We start from the raw sequence: 21,199 nt of genomic DNA, 5'->3' as shown, positions 1-21,199 counted from the left end.
GCTTCACAGGGTTTCAATTAAACTTTTTTTCCTACACAGGCGCAGTGTGCAAGACTTCAAAACAGGTTTTTAGAAAAAAAAAAAAAACATGAGGTGTGATTTATTAGCACTACAGAGGAAGAAAAAGATTTCCTAAATGTGTGCCTGGGTTCCATGGTAACTGAAAGAGGAGGGGATTCTGCAGCTAGGAAAGAAAAATATAGCAGCTGGGATATCGATTTGTGAGGGGTTGTCCTTCTGTGGATGTAAGTAAGCGTCTCGGGAGACTAGTCTGTCTTACAAAAGGAAAAAAAGTGAACCCTCCTACTGCTCGAACAGGAGAAGGAGTCAGAGGCACAAGCGGTGAACTGACAGGCATTCTTCTACTGGCCGGTAGACAGACTATGAAAAGGAAAATGTCACACAACCCACATTGTTTTTCTCTTACAAAACAAAAAAGAGCATGTTCACTTCAACTAAAGAGATAATCAGACACTTCCATCCAAATGTTTTCTGTTACAAAATATAAGCAACAAAACCACATTACAAAATATATATATATATATAACAAAATACAATTTTCTTTGCTAAAATCTTCAACATGAAAAAGTAGCAGCAATCATTTTTTTTAATGAACTTGATCATTTCTAATCCAACTGAAAGAATACAAATATCTCACATTATTGTCACAAGCTAAATAAATGGAAACAAAGACAATGAGGAACATATGTAAAATGTAACATTCACCTTTTTGTTTTCCCATTCAAAGTATGCTTCTTGTTGTGTGAGAACTTCCCCCAGACGAAACTAAAGAAACTAAACATAGCCTTCAGAGACCCTTGAGCCCTGTCAGTAAAGGGCAGCTATTGTTTGTTTTGTCTTTGCGAGGACATGCTAAAGAATGCCTCCACTACAGATGGAGAACATTTACCCTTGCCTTTTTACCCCCTCCTCCCCCCCATCATTACAGTTTTTTTTCTTTTTAGAAAATGGCTTGTTATGAGAAAACAAGCTTTTCAAAACTGCCTAGTTCGAGATTAGTTAAAGGGCACCTATGATAAAAATTAAATTATCTTTTTTAAGATGTTTGAACAGAACTGTGTGTGGGTACAGTGTGTCCACACAGTCATATTGGGGTGATATAAAGGCATTAGGTCTCTCTTTTTTTATATATATAAATGTCCTGATGTTAAAACAGGACCCCAATCCCTCCCATTTTAAGGAAGACCACATCGGACATAGGAGTGCTGTTTCTCCACTCACCGAAATGATTGACAGCTGCGTATCAACATGTCTCTGTAGTAATGCGTATAATAACATCAACAAGACAGAACAGGCGCAAAGCAACTGGGATTAAAATATCTGTTGAGCTCTCTGTGATTATCAATCAACATCAAATGTGATCATGACTGAGTTTTACAAGTTTAAAACCTTTTTAAACAGTGCATGTTTGTAATGAATTACAGCAATTTTACCGTCTTAATCACCATAGCCGCATACCAGTACAATCATTAAAGACGACGCTTCAATCCCGGTTTGTGGACATTAACTAAGGTTTATTTTGTACATAAACATAACAGATATCCATACATTAGTGTATATTTAGGTTTATCATGTCACATTTGTTGTGCAAAAACAGTGCAAGTGCAAAGTTAAATGCATGCACAGTGTGTTCGCTGTGTGTGTGTCTGTGTGCGTGAACTTTGCAACGACATTGTGTAGGACTCATTGAAAGGCATGAATCCTTAAGGTTTGTTCCTAACCACTGTTGCCATTGGCTTGCTTGGTTTGGGACTTGTCGAGCTGTGCATTGATAGATTTGCTCTTAAGTGTTTGTACTTCCAGCAGTGAAAGTTAACCAGACTGATCTGAACTAAACTGAACTTAAACTTTGAAAACTAGACTGACATAATTTACTAGAACTTCTATGTTAAGCTGCTTTGACAAAATCTACATTATAAAAGCGCTATAGAAATAAACATGAATTTTATTAACTCCACAATAAACACATTGATTACTCATTGGAAAAGTTCTTACTGTAGTATTTCTCACAAACGTTACGTGAGATCTGCTTCCTTCATGTCTGTCACTGTGCTGTTTATCTGACGCAGTCGGAGACAGACATATGGGAAAGGTGGGCAGGAAAAACCAGTAATAAAGGCACAGGACAAAAACAGCTACAAGACGCTCAGAGCAGAAAATTACAAACTTCTAAAAGGTATAATAAATAATCTGATGGGTGTTTTGAGCTGAAACTTTAGACTTATCTTAAATCTTGAAAAGGCGGTAAAATACGTGTCCTTTAACAGCAAGCCTTTAGACTGCATTGCCCTGTTAGACAGACTGAGAGTCATAGTACTAACGGATGATTATCTGTTCCTTAAAATAGTAAGCTTAGCAATGCCTGCTCCATTCCACTGATCTGCTGCCCATGTTTAATTGGCTTTTATTCTTTTTCAGACTGCAACTCTGAGTGGTTAATTCTCACTCCTACAAGAACTCTGAGGAGAAGCAAGACTGAACATTGGTGTCGGTTTTCAAGGAAAAAATGTTTTACATTTACAGAAATCTCAGAATCCTCAGGAATGTGAAAAATGTGTTTTTCCACTTGGGTCGAGAGCAAAATGTGAAATACTTCAACCACAAGCAATGATTGGATGCTATAATGAACATAGAACAAGAAAGCATTGAAGACAGAACAACTTAAAGTCTTCCCACAGCCAGAGGTACTGCTAGCCACTTTAGCTGTGGTCTGATTGTCTTTTCAGATATTATGCCTGCTACTTCATAGAGATAAGCATATAAACATCCTGTGTAATGAGGGAATGTCATTACCCAAAAGAATGTTACTTGAGGGGGAGGAAAGGATAAATAAACAAGATGAAAATCGACGTAAGACAAAGAGAGAAAGCAGTGCAAGTGATCCAAGTGATGCCTTGCTAACGGAACAAATTACAAATGGGTGAAATATAGAGTATTTAAAGCAACCCTCCACTTTTTATAGGCTTATTTTATAATTCCCCTAGCGTCAAACAATTGAGTTTTATCATTTTTGAACCTATTCAGTCAATATTCAGGTCTAGCGGGAGCACTTTTAGCCTTGCTTAGCATCGATCAAGGAATTGCATTAGACCATTAGGACCTTGCACAAAGAAATATATTTTCCTGTTTAACACTTGACTCTGAAATCTTCTGTAGTTACATTGTTTACTGAGACCAATGAAAAATGAAAAGTTGCTATTTTATAGGCATGAAAATCAAGGAACTTTGCCGTACGATGACTGATGGCAGATAGCAATGTTGCCTACACTATAAAAAAACTGTATGATCAATTAATCATAAAAACATGTTTTTAATTAATTGTAACTAAACTAAGTTGATCATGTTCTAACTTAAATTTATAAGTTACACAAGCTGTTTTAAGTCAGTTTAACATAATATAAGTTCAATGGACTCATAAGGTTAATTTTATTCAGTCTGAAAAAAATGTAAGGCAACCAGGAATTTTTTTACAGTGTACAAAGAATCAGAAAGAGCTTTATTGTAAGTTACAGGTATTTTCATACCTACAAGTAATTTGTTTTCGTGACAGAGCTTCTACAATGCAACAGATTACAGAGACACGACAAAAACACATACATAAAACATTTAATTAAAAGTAAATAGTGAACGCAAATATACAAACTGACAAGTAAAAAGCTGGGAATTATTTTCAGGTGCTGCATATCATTCTGCCGGCTGCAGCCTTGGTACGGCAAAACAGAGTCTTGATTTTAATGCTAGAATTATAGAATACTTGATGGCCATATGAGCCTAGAAAATAGCAACGATAGAAAATAGCATTTTCTATCTTTCTTAATAAACAATGTAACTACAGAGAAACAAGCTGCTTATTTCCAAAAAAAAAAAAAAAAAAAAAAAAAAAAAAAAAAAAAGAATAGTGTTACTTGAAGTATTATTTTTGGGTTATTTTTCAACCTAACAGCCATTAGGCCCAAATCTAATGCTATTTGTTAAAAAAGCTTGTAATTCTGTCTCAGTCCTAAAAGAATTTCACTTTCACTTCTAGTTGTCTAAATGAAAGGGCTGGCAGCTGGAATATGACATTTAATAAGGGAAATACTGTATAACATTTACATTTTAAATACACTTTTAGATATATTAGGAATATCTGTATAATATACAGTTAGGTCCATAAATATTTGAACATTGACACAATTTAAACATTTTTGACTCTATACAACAAAAAAATAGATCTGAAATGAAACAAACAAGATGTGCTTTAACTGCTGACTGTCAGCTTTAACTTGAGGGTATTTACACCCAAATCAGGAATTACAACAGTTTGCATATGTGCCTCCCACTTGTTAAGGGTCCAAAAGTAATTGGACTATTGGTTTCTAAGCTGTTCCATGGCCAGGTGTGTGTTATTCTTTCATTACCCTAATTACAATGAGCAGATAAAAGGTCCAGAGTTCATGTCAAGTGTGCTATTTGCATCTGGAATCTGTTACTGTCAACTCTCAAGTTGAGATCCAAAGAGCTGTCACTATCAATCAAGCAAGCCATTTTTAGGCTGAAAAAACAAAACAAACCCATCAGAGAGATAGCAAAAACATTAGGTGTGGCCAAAACAACTGTTTAGAACATTCTTAAAAAGAAAGAACGCACCAGTGAGCTCAGCAACACCTAAAGATCCAGAGGACCATGCTAACAAATGTGGTGAATGACCAAAGAATTCTTTCCCTGGTGAAGAAAACACCCTTCACAACATTTGGCCAGATCAGGAACACTCTCAATGAGGTAGGTGTATGTGTGTCAGAGTCAACCATCAAGAGAAGACAACACCAGAGTGAATACAGAGGGCTCACCACAAAATGTAAACCATTGGTGAGCCTCAAAAACAGGTAGGCCAGATTAGAGTTCTAAAAAATGCAGCACAGTGCTGGAATAACATCTTATGGACAGATGAGATCAAGATCAACTTTTACCAGAGTGATGGGAGGAGGAGACTATGGAGAAAGAAAAGAACTGCTCATGATCCTAAGCAGTGAAGCATGGTGGTGGTATTGTCATGGTGTGGGCATGTATGGCATGTAAAAAGTGAAAGTTTGATTTATGATTATTATTCTGTCCAATTACTTTTGGACCCTTAACAAGTGGCAGGGCAATGTTTACACTGTAGTAATTTCTACAGCATTCACCTGACTTGGATCTAAATACCCTCAAATTAAGCTGACAGCCTGCAGTTTAAGCACATCTTGTTCATTTCACTTCAAATCCATTGTGTTGGTGTAAAGCCAAAAAATGTAGAATTGTGTCAATGTGTAAATATTTATGGACCTTACTTTAGGTTTGATGCAGGTTAAATTAGAGAGATTTGTGGAACTTTTAACTGCCTTAATTCTACGTACTGGGCCAAACTCCAGAGATGAGGCCACAGAATATATTAGTCACTACACTACACACTACACACAACACTGGATGACTGTTTCCAAGCTGATCAACAGCATCTGTTCTGGCGGTGATCAGGTTTAACTTCTGCTGTTGTAAAAGCCAAAATGGCTTCTAACAAGCACTTCCATGAAATCCATCACCTTCCAATATGTCTTTCTGACTCATAGTGAGTGTGAATTTGCATGTAACATCTCTAGGATTTTCAGTTGCATCATGGTGAATGTTCCATCCTCTAGAGTTGAAAGAAACAGCCCTCAAGTCTTCTGCAAATAAATAATATAACTTCCCCTGAACTTTGCAGCACCTCAAAGAGGCATAACCTCCCTGTAATTGTCATTAAGGTATTGCATAACATGTTGCATGAAACTTCCAGCTGCTTCTGCGTGTCTCACTCTTCCACAATAATGGTGGTCGAGACCAGTGGTCCTGATTATACACAAAATATAACCTGAGTCTAACTAACTTTTATGTGTACTCTTACAGTAAAACCACAGGAGTTTCATGAGCTTCACATAAGCAAACACATGTTAAAATCACATGTAGAATACACGTGAAATGTGGTTTCAGAACATTTTTATGTGAAACCCATGTGATCACGTTTTCAGATGAGTCCCCATTTGCTCACATGTGACCACAGGAGTTTCACATAATGATGTAGGAGAGCTGCCCAAGAGGCAGTCGGCTCTGACCACCTGGAAAATTTGTCTAGAAACATATGACTGGGTAAGCGCTCAGTCAATATTTTTCCTTCCAAACAGGTAGAACATTATGTTCACCAGGGTTTCTGTAGGTTTTATCAAGTCAAATTTAAGACATTTTAAGACCCTATTAAGACCATTATGAATAATTATTTAGACTTGTACAGGGCTAAACACTAATGATTATATCTAATGGCCAGGTTGGGCCAATTAATTAATTTATTATTCAGTCTGAAAAAAATGTAAGGCAACCAGGAATTTTTTTACAGTGTACAAAGAATCAGAAAGAGCTTTATTGTAAGTTACAGGTATTTTCATACATACAAGTAATTTGTTTTCGTGACAGAGCTTCTACAATGCAACAGATTACAGAGACACGACAAAAACACATACATAAAACATTTAATTAAAAGTAAATAGTGAACGCAAATATACAAACTGACAAGTAAAAAGCTGGGAACTATTTTCAGGTGCTGCATATCATTCTGCCGGCTGCAGCCTTGGTACGGCAATACAGAGTCTTGATTTTAATGCTAGAATTATAGAATACTTGATGGTACACCAGGGTTTCTGTAGGTTTTATCAAGTCAAATTTAAGACATTTTAAGACCCTTTTAAAACCATTATGAATAATTATTTAGACTTATACAGGGCTAAACACTAATGATTATATCTAATGGCCAGGTTGGGCCATTTAATTAATTTATTTATTTTTTGCTCGCCACAAAAAAAATCAACTGTAATTATATCTTAGCAACTTACTTTGTGTCAAAACAAGAAAACTCTAGTTTTATACACTATTTTCAACATAACATTTATTTTTTTAATGACAAGTTTAACATATTTAAAAGTATGTTTATTGTGGAGGCAATTACATAAATAATCCAAATTGTTAGAGTATAACTTCCATTCAACCTAATAAATTTCTGTCATAAAACTTTAAGTTTCATGTCTATTTATAAATATTATGTTTACTCGCTCTTACTTCTGTTTTTGTATGACTGGAAGATAAATGGATAAATTGCTGTTATTATCATGGAGAACTGTGTAACTGTTTTTAGTTATCTTTCCCTGATTTTATTAAGGTGATTGGATGGATGTCGGCCTGATTGGCTGGTTTTATTTTGACATCACAAAATTATGACCTGTTTAAAATGATTTAGGACATAAAACACAATATTTCAGTGAATTTAAGACTTTTTAAGGCCAAAAATTTTGTTTTTGAAATTGAAGACATTTTAAGACCCTGCAATTACCCAGGTTCACTCACATTAGAATTAGGTTGTTTAAAAATATTCTCAGATTTGTCTCACCAATCTTATAATTCTTGCTCCTAAAGGGTTAGTTCCCCAAAATGCCAATTCTGTTATTATTTACGCATCATGTTGTTTTAATTTATCTTCTTAACACAAAATAAGAGATTTTGAATCTAGATTTAGAGCTCCCTCGTCCACTATAGACAGCAAAGTTCTCTATCTATAAAACATTTTGGTCATATTGCCCACTGATAATAGTTTTAAATAAACATGATTATGATTTTTTTCCCATAATCAAGCACATGTCCAGAAAATAAATAACAATTGTCTTCAGTTGTTCAACTGTAATAAAGCAAATGCCTTAGAGCATTTTTGGTGTGCCATAAATACCAACATAAAAATGACTTCCACGTCATATCAGGATGTGCATTTGCTACAGGCAATAATGAATCCTTTACCAAAGACATGCTAAGTCATGATTTATAAGACATTTGATAGGGTCATTGGATATTTGAACTTTTCTGGGTAATCTAAGAAGTGCCTAAATGCTTTGATCAACTTTTTAAAGGATAATTAAATCAATGCATCAGACATCATAGATCAGGATCCGCCCTCAAAAATGTAGATTAGTTTATTTCCATATCACTACCTGGAAAATGCAATATTCACATTTTCCTTTAAGGATGTCTGCATCTCATCTTTTGACTCTCCTCCACATATGCCATCTCTGCCCCACACATACATTACATAATTTTTCCCATTTTAACCCAAAGAGGGCTGCAGTGGGCTAAACAGTCCCAGATGACTTGAATGTGGCCGGCATTACGGTGAAACTTCCTGTGATTTAACTGCGCTAACATGGAGTCCGTGGAGGCTATCGGTATATGGAAAAGCTGAGTCTGGCTTTCTCTCCAGGTTTCTCAGCTGGGGATTAAATAGAAGCTGATCTAAGATGTCTAGACTTTCTCCATTTCGCTGCTTGACTCATATTCCATGTACTGTTAGAAAAGACATTAATACTTGAAAAATAAATTCAGACACAATAGGTATTTTTGATTTTATCAATAGGCATTGAGGTTTGCTTTTGGCTTTACATGGAGTTTTCAATGTCTTATTTGTCACTATAGGGTCTTCTAAAGTCTGTGTTTCATCATAAGGGGGTAAAATCACAGTTCTCTTTAATTACATGAGAGCTTATCATGAAATATTTCTTTGCATGCCTAATGCATTCTTTCTAGATGACACTGTTGGGACAGAACAGCTTGTTTGTGCAAAGAGAGAGGATAGGAATAATTCCTATTATTATTCTAACTGGACACAGAAATTAATTCAGACAAAGCCTATAGCATATATTTGTGTAGTACAAATTGTGTCAAGAAGGTGTTTAAATAGTCCATTGCTGTAAGCTTAGCAAGCAACCCATTTAGCCCTGAGAGAGAGAAAAAAGAAAAAGAATGCACCAAACGATGAGAAAAGTGATTAAAGGACTGCAACAATAGTTTCTGTGGCATCATCCACCTATTTTACCCTGCCTTGAGCTTAAACCTGCCCCTAGGACCCAGATACTGAACTTCAGTACCACTGAGACCCAATTATATAGTTTTGAATTATGGACCAAAGCGAGAACATATAATATTAACGCCTTTACTGTCACTATTCCAGAATATTAAAGGGAAAGTTCATTCAAAAAGTGAAAATTTGCTTGAATTAACTCACCCTCAGGTCTTCCAATATGTAGGTGACTTTTTTTATTTAGTAAAACATTAAAGAAGATTTTTAGCTGAAACTGCGGTCCTTGAGGATTCCTAAATTGCAGGTCAATGGCAACTGGCATTTTGAGAGTAAAAACTAATAAATATATACAGGCAAAACAAAACAACTACACATGCTTTGAGGTATTATGAAGAGAAATGATCAGTCTGTGAGCTGATGCTGTTTATTACATATAAAAGTACCATTTAGATAAACTATACAACCAACACAGGCTCATTTTGAAAACGTAGCCATATATATGTTTCTGGAGATCGCAAATTCTGTAGCCACAGCTACGTATGGCTGCATTTCATCTTTAAAACAAATGCTACGGGGCTGCATGATGCTGTTCCTTTTCGTCTTACCTTCATATGGACGGCTTTGCCGCTGTTATCCAGTAGCTCGACATGTACAGTACGTTGGTGGGCTTGGAATACAGAGCAGAGTTGACCGCAACAACAGGGTTTCAGTCCAGTAAAGAATGATTGAAAAAGGGGGTTAAAAACAAACAGAAGCCAAAAAAACAAAATAAACAAGTAAATAACAGGGTAGGAATGTTTAAAAATGTGGTGTCAGACGAGGGCTTGTCTTTTTCTGCATTGCTTTTCAAAACACAGCAGTTAGGTTCAGGGAAGTGGATGTACTGGTCAATTGGTGCTTTTGAAAACACTATTGGTTGGGTTTAAGGAAGGGGGAGGGTGAGGGGGATCGGTCAGTTGGTCAGTCAATCAGTTAGTCAACAGCAGCCTCAGGTGGACTCACGTGAGAACAGCAGGTGCAAATGGCACTCGCGAGAGAAATTTGAGATCTCAAAAGAGATCTACACAGCGGCCTCTGGTGGATTCACGAAAACAAAAACTGCAAGAAAAAGTAGCTCCTGGCACATATTTTGCTCTCTCCAGAAATGTATATAGGGGTACGTTTTCAGAATGAGCCTGGATTGCAACAAACACATTGTTCATCTCTGTTGAAGTTTGCCCCAGCACATAATGTATGTTTTTATGCAACAGGATGCTTGCACTTCAGGCCATTTGCTGAGGCTGTGGATAAAGGTAATAATGTTGCAACTTAGTGTTTTAACCATTTTTATTATGCTCATGTGTGTTTTTCTTTTTTCTACAGAGTAGCCTACAGACTTGCAATTCATGAAAAGCCAAGCACTATGTTTTCTGCAAAAAACCTTTAGTGTTCTACTGAAGAAAAATCACCTACCTCTTGTATAGCCTGAGGGTGAGTAGATTAACAGCATATTTCTATTTTTGGGTGAAGTGTCCCTTACAGAAACAAATGCCTTTTCATAAACAGTCAGCACTGACTGCAGCTAAACAGTACCATTTCTGTGTTTGGCATTGCATTTTGTAAATCAGAAGCAGTTCTCTGTAGCACTCAGAGAAACACGTTGTGCACATACAGTGACCACATACTGAGTTTGATAAGCAAAGATCATTTATATCTATATAATTCATAGAGTGTATTGTTACATGCTAGTAAACCTCTTTAGTTGTGTTGAATTGACAAATTATTTATTATGTACTATTTTTGACATATACCTCTAACCACCAGGACACAAAAAAATCCTTTGTTCCACAATCCACAGGAGAACATATTTTGGCTTCAGAACAAACTAATTCACCAAAAGCTAATGCATTATGACTTTAGAGCAGTGGTTCTCAAACTTTTTTTTGTCAAGTACCACCTCAGAAAAAAATTGTCTCTCCAAGTACCACCAAAAATTTGCAGTATTGAAATACAGTACCGTAGTAGGCCCAGTAAAGCAGCTACAACTCTGCACAGTTAAAAAAAATGTGGCAGATTACCTCAGAAATATAGGCTATATGACATAAATGGCATATTATATTCATCATTTTTGATAAATTTTTAAATGTGTGTAGCATGTACATGACATATTTAATTCCTCCGCGTACCACTAGAAGGAAGCCTGCGTACCACTAGTGGTACACGTACCACAGTTTGAGAACCACTGCTTTAGAGCATACTTTTGTACCAGGATTAACCTAGTTTGAGTCTTGAATAAATTTCACATGTAAAACTATTTATTGGTCTGGAAGTGGAAAAAATCTAAATTCGCTTAGTTCAAATCACTGAATGGGACTAGAGTGATGTTAGACAAAAACAAAAGGAAACAGACATGTACTGAAATCACTTACATTGATGTTGTTGGTAAGGGTGTTGACAAACTTGAATCCTGGGATTCTCTTGTCACTGCAAACGACCCCGACATCCTCAGAATGTTTGCAATCAGACACACCAATGCCATTAGACTCGCACTGAGCCAAGCTCTTCTCCTTTCCCTTACAGTGGACGTTATCGAACCAGATACGACCTAAAAAATGCAGTATGTAAATTAGTTTAATCAATTCTTCACCTAAGTGTTTAAAAGGTTTTCAGGTTGAGTTCACAACATTTGAAGTAAGCTAGCCAAACCTTTTTTTAACAATTGTTATGCATGTAGTTATGAATGTAGTGTTGGGTTTAATTAATTACATAGCAACTAGTTACTGTTTTAGATTACTTTTTGATAGAAAAGTAAAGCAATCGATTACTTTTCATTACTAAGTCATTTAATTAGTCACTTAACACTGTAACTCAACACAAAGGTTCTGTAAATATACACATTCAGAGCAATTGCATTGTTTGTAATACATATATCTTGAACAATAATTCTATTTTTGAGCTAAAGAAGGCTACATTCATCAAGACGATTGCAAATTATTTACATTATGCATAAGAAACAATGAATTCAGTTTGATATTAGTTATAAAATTAACATTCATATGTTTTCTTCTTTTTTGTATTTGCAAAATATCAAACTCTTTTACTAAAGAAGGGTAGATTTGTACAAATGATTGCACAATTAATAAACAACGAATTAGGAAAGATATTTGTCAATATATGGTATACATAAAATAATGTGTCAATGCTTTGAAATGTTTTGTTTTCATACATAGAATATCTTAAAGTGTAAATTTTTGTTAATGCCTCAAAAAATTCAAGAATTAACAGTTTAATTTCTATTGTCTATGCATTGAGACTGAAGCTGCAGTCACACTGCACTTTTCTCCCCATAGACTTCCATTGTAATGCACGTGAATGCGGCAGATCGAAAATGCAATCTTGTGCAACAAGTTTCCCAGTTCGCTGCGTTGCAAAGTTGTGAACTCTGACCAGCGAAATCACATCACATGACTGCGTGAGACCAATCAAAGATCGAAACATGACCTTTCTGTACAGAAATTTAAAATATGGACCATTTGCTCGCATATTTTAATGTCTAATAGCCTTGTTTAATCCCGCCCTTTTTCGCAGCGCCATACAACAGATTTTCGCAAGCTCAAACTCTAGTGTGACTGCAGCATTACAGTGATTTTAGGTAGTGTTGAGACAAGTTATTAAGTTCCTTATTGAGTAATTAAATTAATGTACAGACTAATAGTCATTAATAAAATAATTTAAATACAACTTTAATGATGTAATTAGTAATAATTGATTAATTACAGAACATAACTTAACCAACAAGATACTTAAAAATTCTTGTCATATATATTTTTTTCTATTTACAACTAAATAATGATGTGATAGAACAACTTTCAGACATTAATTTGATCCTAATACACTGTTGTCAATGAAAACCACAAGATGCACGAAAGCAATAGTCTCAAACTCAATTCCTGGAGGGCCACCGCTCTGCATAGTTTGGCTAAAACCAACTCCAAATCACACCTGCTTAATAGTCCAAAGTAGTCTTGAACACCTTGATTAGTTGGATCAGCGGTGTTTGATTAGGGTTGGAGCAAAACTGTGCAGAACTGCAGCCCTCCTGGAAAGCACTAAAGCAGTATCATTGTAATTTAGAAAAATTAGTCAGTTTCATTATATTATTATAATAAAGACATTTTAAACACTTTAAGCATACCTTCTCCCTTGCCATATTTAGATGATGGAGACCAGGATATTGCTTCAAAATAGCCCAGCTCTCTGCATATGACTTGGGCTGCATGAATGGTGAAATCATCATCACATACAGTCCCCCACTCCCCTTCATAGAAGACCTCAACGCGCCCTTCATTGTGCTTGCGCTTCTCTCCTGCCAGACGTAACTGTATCCTGGGAGTATCTGCAGGAAGCTCTGGAGGAGTGTAAAGGTCTTGTTCAGGCTCCTGGTAGGCTATAGCAAAACCCAAGTGCTCATACTGTGCGTAGCTTAGCCTCCAAGAGCACAATAGTACAAATGATATAGACCAGAGAGCCAGCATAATGACAGAGGCTCAGATTGTATGGCCTGCAAAAAAAGGAAAAGTGAACAGATTATTTAAGAAAGAAATACAGAAAGATATGTTTGAAGATAACAGACACAATGTATACATTTTTAGATTTCAAGCCACCCATTTATCTGTATTTTTTTTAATTCAAAGAACTTTTATCAATGTCATGAGCTGAGGGAGAATAGCATGTGAGTCTTCGTTCATCACTAAACCGACCCACATCAAAGAGTGCAATAATGAGGACGCAGAGGCTTGTTTAGACCCTACTGTGGCAGACGATTCATCTACATTGCCTATCAGCTAAGCAGAAATATAAAGAATTCGCTTTGAATATCAAGAAAATCACATACTTAATAGAAAGTACAGTTTAATTGAGCGTAAAAGTCTGACAGATGTTTAAACACTTTGATTGGAGTGTTATATATTCTCTTTCAGTGACACAAGAGGGTGTGCAGATGGAAATAATATGGAAAGCATGAGTGAATTAGGTAACTGATTTGCTAACTAAAAAAAAACACTTCATATACTAGTCCAAAACTGCACTTTGAAAACCTACTTTAGACATGGAAATACACAGAATGTCTTAATGTTTTGAAAAATTTAAAAATACTTTTATTGTGAGGATGAAAACTCTATGGATTCCCCTGTACAATTGATTATACTGAAACATGAATCGCATTGAGTGAGCAAAGCTTATTAGTTCAGCTCAATAATACAATATAACTTGAGAATAAACAATTTTTAAAAAGTTGTAATAATAAAAAAACATCCACATTTGGACCCCAACGTGCCAAAATACAATGTGATTAATAGGCTTTTTTTGTGTTCTCTGGTACTGACTGGACTAGATGCGGCTGTCTCGAAGGCAGGAAAAATAATGCAACCTGCTTCAAAGGGCTCCCTTAAGATTGCCACTTCAAGATAAAAGAGGTATTTCTAAAAAAACACTTTTCTTAGACTTCCGTTTGCTTTTATAACACACACATACATATACTTTAGAAATGATAGTGTCTGAAAATATGTTAAGCTTTTTTGCTTAATTAAAACAATGCATCTTAGATGTCCAAACACATGTGGCAAACAGACATGGACCCTGAGAGCCTCAATGAATTAGCAAAGATTTCCATTGTCTGCCCTAAATCAGCCAAAAGGCAGGTCTTACAAAGTTGTTCTTGGTCTACATTCAAGCCAAATTACACCAGAAGGCATGTTCAGAATGCATTTGTGTGTTTGTTTGCTTCCTCAAATTCCTGTCCTTATGACATGGTTCATGTCAATTAGCATTTTGCACTTTTAGACAGCAAGCCTGTGGACAGAATAAAGTCCACGATTCAGAGTCATAGTACTCAAACATAGTACATAGGTAGTAATAGACAATAACCTGGTGTTCTGCCTGAAACAAAGGCATAGAACTCTTTAGTAGATTTTTGTTCATTAATAATTATTAATGCAATTTGATGTTAAAAAAAAAAAATATATATATATATATATATATATATATATATATATATATATATATATATATATATATATATACATACATACATTTTGCGATCACATTTACCACATCTAACAACACCATGGCACAAAATCACTCATTTAGTTAAAAAACAACTTGTTCTCTCCTAATATCACTTATTTATGCATGACGTCATGCTAAATTCATTGTTTTCTCTCTTCTAACATAAAAGAAAGTGTAAACCGGCCAAAAGCGAAAATGTCAGGTAACAAATATTTAAAAACCTAACCCCTATTTTGATAAAAAGAAAACGCAGTTATACAGTATGACTTAATAGAGCAAAGCAAGCTTTGTTATCTTACTTTTGCTGCGAGTGCAAATTTCACAGTAGAATACTCCTCCGAAGTGTAAATCCCTGCTTCTCTAGGCTGTTGTTCATCCCCTAAACTTTCACTGGTTGTTCTCCTGCAATTTTAGGAAAGTCGAAACAAAGTTACGCCTTGTTGAACTGCCCCTTTACGCCCACTACATGCTGCTATGCTGACCTCATGTACCTCCAGTCGCACGAGCACGTTACTGGCATTTTGTTAAAGGAAGGAGACATTATGGACGTGCCTAAAAGATGTCGGCTGTCGTAACGTTAAACTAGAAAAAAATATTTCGATACGGACGAGAAATCTTTAGCGGTGGTGTGAGTTTATTTGGACGGGTAGAGGAAAACAAAACCTCCCTTTCATTGAGGCTACATGCTAAACATGCTTAAAACACAGAACAACTTTTAGGAAAATAAACTGTTTGGTCTGGGAAGAGAATATCGTGGACCACCCCTTCAGACCTGAATTATGTTCCAAATTTCAGAAAAATGGGATGTCATGTGGTGTCCATTGTAATGGAGGGTCTGAAGGGGTTAAGCGCATGTTTTAGTATATGTTTGGCGGATCAAATCCATAAACGAAGGATTCGTTCAAGAATCGAATGGAATGAGCTGTTCTCTAGTCGATTGAGTCGATTGAATTCGACACATCTCAAAATGACAATAGCCCAGTAGTAGCATTTTGTCAGAATTATGCACCAGAAATAGAAAGTGCTCTAAATACAGACACTAATTAAATAAACAGTAGCCTGCACTAATAAAACATACTGGAATTAATGGGCAGTATGCCTAATTAAACATATTAGAAATATATAAGTTTAAACAAAATTCCTTTTCGACAGTAACATATTCAGCACAGCACTCTTAGGTTTAGCATTTGAGCTAAACATTAGCCTTCTATTGTTTACAGTCATTATTATTAAATTAAACCATCGTGAAATGATGCAACTACGTAAAATAACATCTGAATATGTCATCATTTTGAATTGGTTCTGTGTTCGAAAGAATCGTTTAGATGTCTCTTTCCATCACTAGAATGAATCTCTGCCTATTCTCTTGTGGGAGATTAATATACGTATACTGCCATCTTGTGGATAATGGTGCACTTAATGGGGCAAAAAAGCTGTAAATTAATCCATAAACGCTAATTAGTCAGACAGCAGCCTGGACTCAATCTCAATAGAGACTTCTGTGAAACAATGCTTTCACATATCATATATTGCTTTTGGGAATTTTTTTTAACATTAAGCTTAAAAATTTAAAACATAAAATATATACCCCCTCCTCAAAAACCGTATCCCATAATATACATGACATGAGTCACATTCACATTCTCCCCTCTCCTGTATTTTCTTGGGCTCCTCCCCCTAGTCCTACTTTCAAGATCGTTAGTATCACCCTCTGCACTGTATTCTCACTCACTTCTCTGGGTGAAGAAAGGAGGGAAGGTTATTTGCAGAAATGTTCAGTTATTACAGGCTCATTAATGGATGAATTCCTCAAGTCTTTGGATATTAAACTATCCTCAAATGTTCCCCGAAGGACGGATGCTTGATCAAAAGACATTTTTCAGGTTGCAGCCAGGGTAATAGGGACATCCCGAAAGATGGTAAACCAGACTGAAGGTTACGTCTCAGAGCTGATAACCCGCTCCACGACTGCTTGCCTGCTTTTTATTTTTGTGCTCTCCACCTTTCTAGGGAATGCTCTGGTTTGCACAGCGGTGGTACGGTTTCGTCATCTGCGCTCCAAAGTAGCATACGTGTTTGTTGTGTCTTTGGCTGTTTCGGACCTCTTAGTTGCCACTCTTGTAATGCCATGGAAGGCAGCTGCTGAGATTGTGGGTTTCTGGCCGTTCGGGAGCTTCTGTGAAGTATGGATAGCTTTTGACATCATGTGCTCCACTGCCTCCATTCTCAACCTGTGCATCATAAGTGTGGATCGTTACTGGGCGATTGCTATCCCGTTGAGCTACGAGCAGAAAATGACCAGAAGAGTGGCGTTCGTCATGATTGGAGTGGCATGGACGCTTTCTGTCCTCATCTCATTCATTCCTGTGCAGCTGAGTTGGCATAAGTCTCTCGACCCTATAGAAGACCTGGCTGAGAAATGCGATGCCAGTTTAAACCGCACTTACGCCATCACTTCATCTCTGATCAGCTTCTACATCCCAGTCTCCATAATGATTGTCACTTACTCACGCATCTTCCTCATAGCACAAAGGCAGATCCGAAGGATATCGATGCAAGAGTGTAGCATCAAACATGTCCAGTCCTGCCAAAGCTGCAATAAAGCTCCTGAAGAGAAGTTAAAAAGCTCATTTAGGAGGGAAACCAAAGTCCTGAAAACTCTGTCGATGATCATGGGGGTGTTCGTCTGCTGTTGGCTGCCTTTTTTCATTCTCAACTGCATGGTGCCGTTTTGTGATCCTGGCCTCCACAACGCCGGTCAGATCCCATGCGTCAATAAGACCACCTTTGATGTGTTTGTGTGGTGTGGCTGGGCGAATTCTACCTTGAATCCTGTCGTTTATGCATTTAATGCAGAGTTCCGTAAAGCCTTCTCCAGCATCCTGGGATGTGGGAAGTTGTGCTGTCAGAATAATGTGCAAACTGTTGACTTCAGCAACGAGCTGGTGTCGTACCATCGAGACTCCACAAATCTTCGAGATGTTCACCTGTTCGGTCATCCCTGTCTGCATCCACACGCTGTCAGGGAGGGAAGTGACAAAGACATGTGCTTTGATACTGTTTCACAGATGGCTGAAGTTCCTTACGAGATGGAATGTAACTTTGTATATGGAGAAAGGCATCCTGTGGGAGAAACAGAGCTATCACTTGATAAAATCATACCATTTACCAAAGAAGATGAGTTGGTGTCACTTGAACATGTTGTTCGTAATGAAGTCGAGTCTCCTAGTATATCTGGAATACTATGATCTTTAAATATGTGGTGTACTTTGAGGAAAATGATATGTATTACACTGGAAAAGATTGTGGTTAATTGAACTGGCTTTAGAACCATTTCTGGCTGCTGTTTCTACATTGCTCTGGTCATGAATGATTCAAAAGGTCACTCACTAGAATACTGAACAGGCTGTTATTTGTATATGACTAATGCCAAAAGTACTCGTTCTTCTATTTGAAGGAAATAATACTCGCATCTGTCATTTTTTATTCACTTTACTGATAATGAATAACACTAGACTTGACATATTCTCTATCCTCTCTAAAACTGAAAAAAAGGCACTGACAGATTTTTTTATTTACTTTTTTCTTTTTTTTTCTGACCATGGCATATCAGCAGAGAACAAAACAAATTTCATGCAGCCAAGATTTAAATATTTCGTCAGTCTGGAAGAACTGACACCTTTTTTTTCAGAACAAACCTGCTTGTCGAATGGATTTCTTCACATTACATCAACTCTGGAAAAGCAAGAAATTTTTAAGAGAATACAACTAAAAATATGAGAATTTAAAAAATGTGCTTAAACTGAATCAAGTCTTTAGACTGATCCATTTTTTTTCGGTTGCTGAATGGGTGTGTATGGGAATAGGAGGGAGAAGGGGCTGGTGTAAGATTCTGACGGTATGATAAAAAAAAAAAGTAAAAAAATAATCACACAGTTCGCGGTTTGACAGGATTGTGATTGCTACTGTAAAATACATTATTTTTAAAAGTTTGGGTAAAAAACAAAGACTTTTTTCCCCTTTGACCACTAAAAATGTTATTTTGAGAAACATTTCTAAAACATTTTAATAGTAAACATGTCAGGCTAAATTATTAAAATAAATCATTGACTTCTGCTGTCTTCATTAATTTCAAAAACACAGATTTCTTTACCATTTTAAATGTTATTTTTGGATATCTTTTCTGCATAAAAACATAAATAAAAAAATCTTACACATACCCTAGGAACGGTATAGCAGAAAATGTTGGCTGTTTTAATATCTTGACTTTTCCAAACCACAGTATACCTTGAAAACATTTATCATCCCAAGCCTAGCAGACAGACACATAGACATATACTTTACTTTTAAATGGCTTTCTGCAAGTGATGCTGGTTTACACACACACACACACACACACACACACACACACACACACACACACACACACACACACACACACACACACACACACACACACACACACACACACACACACACACACACACAAAACACTGAAAAACAAGAAAATCAGCAGATTCTTTCCCAACTTCACTGGAGGATCTCACTGTTTGATTTAGCAGTGGTATCAGAATAATTGTTTTATAATGTCACAGAGACCATTTGATTAAAGAAAGCAGTGGGTTACTTCAAAATGACCTTAAAGGTCCTTTTTTATATTATTTCATAATTTGATTTTCATTTGCAAATGTCAGTTACAGCTTGTTACCACCATTCATTTGGTGATTTTGTGAATGCGTTCACATTTGACTGGATTACATTTCTGTCATAGTATGCACTGTCTGCCTACTGAATGTCATGGGCAATCATGCCGATTTATTTATGGTTACAATATAAACGTATAAGACTCACTTTTGATAACTGTGCAACAATTCTACAATGCAAAACAATAGTAATAATGTACAAAAAAAAGAGTCAATCCATCAAATTTATTAACTAAGGGATCTTAGGGATAAAAGTGTGCTTTTACTTCAAATGGTTGTCCTAGATTTGTCGTTTTAGGCACTGAAATAAAACACTTTTGAGTATTCTTCCTGCAGTATGATGTTCAATACTTAAACTTTTTAAAATAAAACAGCATTTTAAATGATATTGTTATTAATTTTAAATGTCTGTGGGGTTTATGACTCATTTCTACCCATTTCATCTTTAAACAATATTTCACTTTTATATACATTTCAACTTCAAACCTTGAATAGAAACAAAAATCTGAAAAAATAAATAAATAAATAAACAAAAACAATAACAGATAAAAACAAGCAAAAGGGGGCAGCACGGTGGCACAGTGGGTAGCACAATTGCCTCACAGCAAGAAGGTTGCTGGGTCAAGCCCCGGCTGGGTCAGTTGGCATTTCTGCATGGAGTTTACATGTTCTTCCCATGTTTGCATGGGTTTCCTCCGGGTGCTGCACTGTCCAAATACATGCAGCATAGGTGAATTGAATAAGCTAAATTGGCTGTAGTGCATCTGTATGAATGCAGGAGTGTGTGGGTGTTTCTCAGAGATGGGTTGCAGCTGAAATGGCATCTGCTGCGTAAACATATGCTGGATAAGTTGGCGGTTCATTCTACTGTGGGGACCTCTCATTAATAAAGGGACTCAGCGGAAATGAAAATAAACAAACAAAAAGGAAAACAATAACAATTTCCCGGGGCCTACAATGAAGCCTGGCAAGTTTGCACGAATTCTAGGTTTTAGGAAGGTAGCTCAGCTCCCTTATAATTACCACCATTCATGGCAACAAAGAATGATTAAAGTCGAGTTGCCTTCATGTTACCTAAACCCCAATATTGGTTCAAACTAAACTAAAACTTAACAAGCTATCCAGCTAATCCAGCTTAATGGAAAAGGGCCATGAACAACAAAACCCTAAAATAGTCCAACCGATAAACCTGAGACGAACTATACGTAAACTAAAGCTCATCTGCTTAATGACTGCAAACATGTGTCCAACAACAACATTAACGAACAACAACATGCAGCGCACTAAATATGTAAGTGCATAACTCACCATTAAAATAGTTAAAGACGACGAGACTCCCATTTTACCAAACTGCACACTTTATCTTTTTCTATGTGGCATTTTACTTGCTTCATGACGTTACCGCCAAATTTGGATTTTAGATCAAAATGCGCAGCTGCGCAAAGGAATCACATGACATAAACAACTTGCGATAAAGCATGCCTTACTCTTTCTTTTCTTTTTATATATATATATATATATATATATATAAGCATGCCTTACTCTTTCT

General features: G+C 36.3%; 2 protein-coding genes across 4 annotated transcripts in view; one reads left to right on the top strand and one right to left on the bottom strand.

Annotated features, from left to right (window-relative positions):
* loxl2b (lysyl oxidase-like 2b) overlaps positions 1-21,083 on the bottom strand; it is a 53,176-nt gene extending 32,093 nt beyond the window's left edge. Inside the window, exons 1-3 of one of the 3 annotated variants that reach the window (XR_012406100.1) lie at positions 15,247-15,328; positions 13,077-13,442; positions 11,311-11,486 (exon numbers count right to left, since the gene is read on the bottom strand). Coding sequence is in view for 2 of the 3 variants with exons in the window: in XM_073951066.1 (XP_073807167.1) it covers positions 11,311-11,486; positions 13,077-13,416 (516 nt within the window). In the remaining variant the exon portion in view is untranslated. 3 annotated transcript variants of the gene reach the window in all.
* drd7 (dopamine receptor D7) lies at positions 16,864-18,195 on the top strand. The gene is given in 1 exon segment (NM_001113643.1): positions 16,864-18,195. A coding segment is annotated over 1 exon segment (1,332 nt).
* Positions 21,084-21,199: the final 116 nt, after the last annotated feature.

Source organism: Danio rerio, chromosome 5 (assembly GCF_049306965.1).
Source record: "Danio rerio strain Tuebingen ecotype United States chromosome 5, GRCz12tu, whole genome shotgun sequence".
NCBI classification, from domain to species: Eukaryota; Metazoa; Chordata; class Actinopteri; order Cypriniformes; family Danionidae; genus Danio; species Danio rerio.
This window is presented reverse-complemented; position numbering and strand designations above follow the sequence as displayed.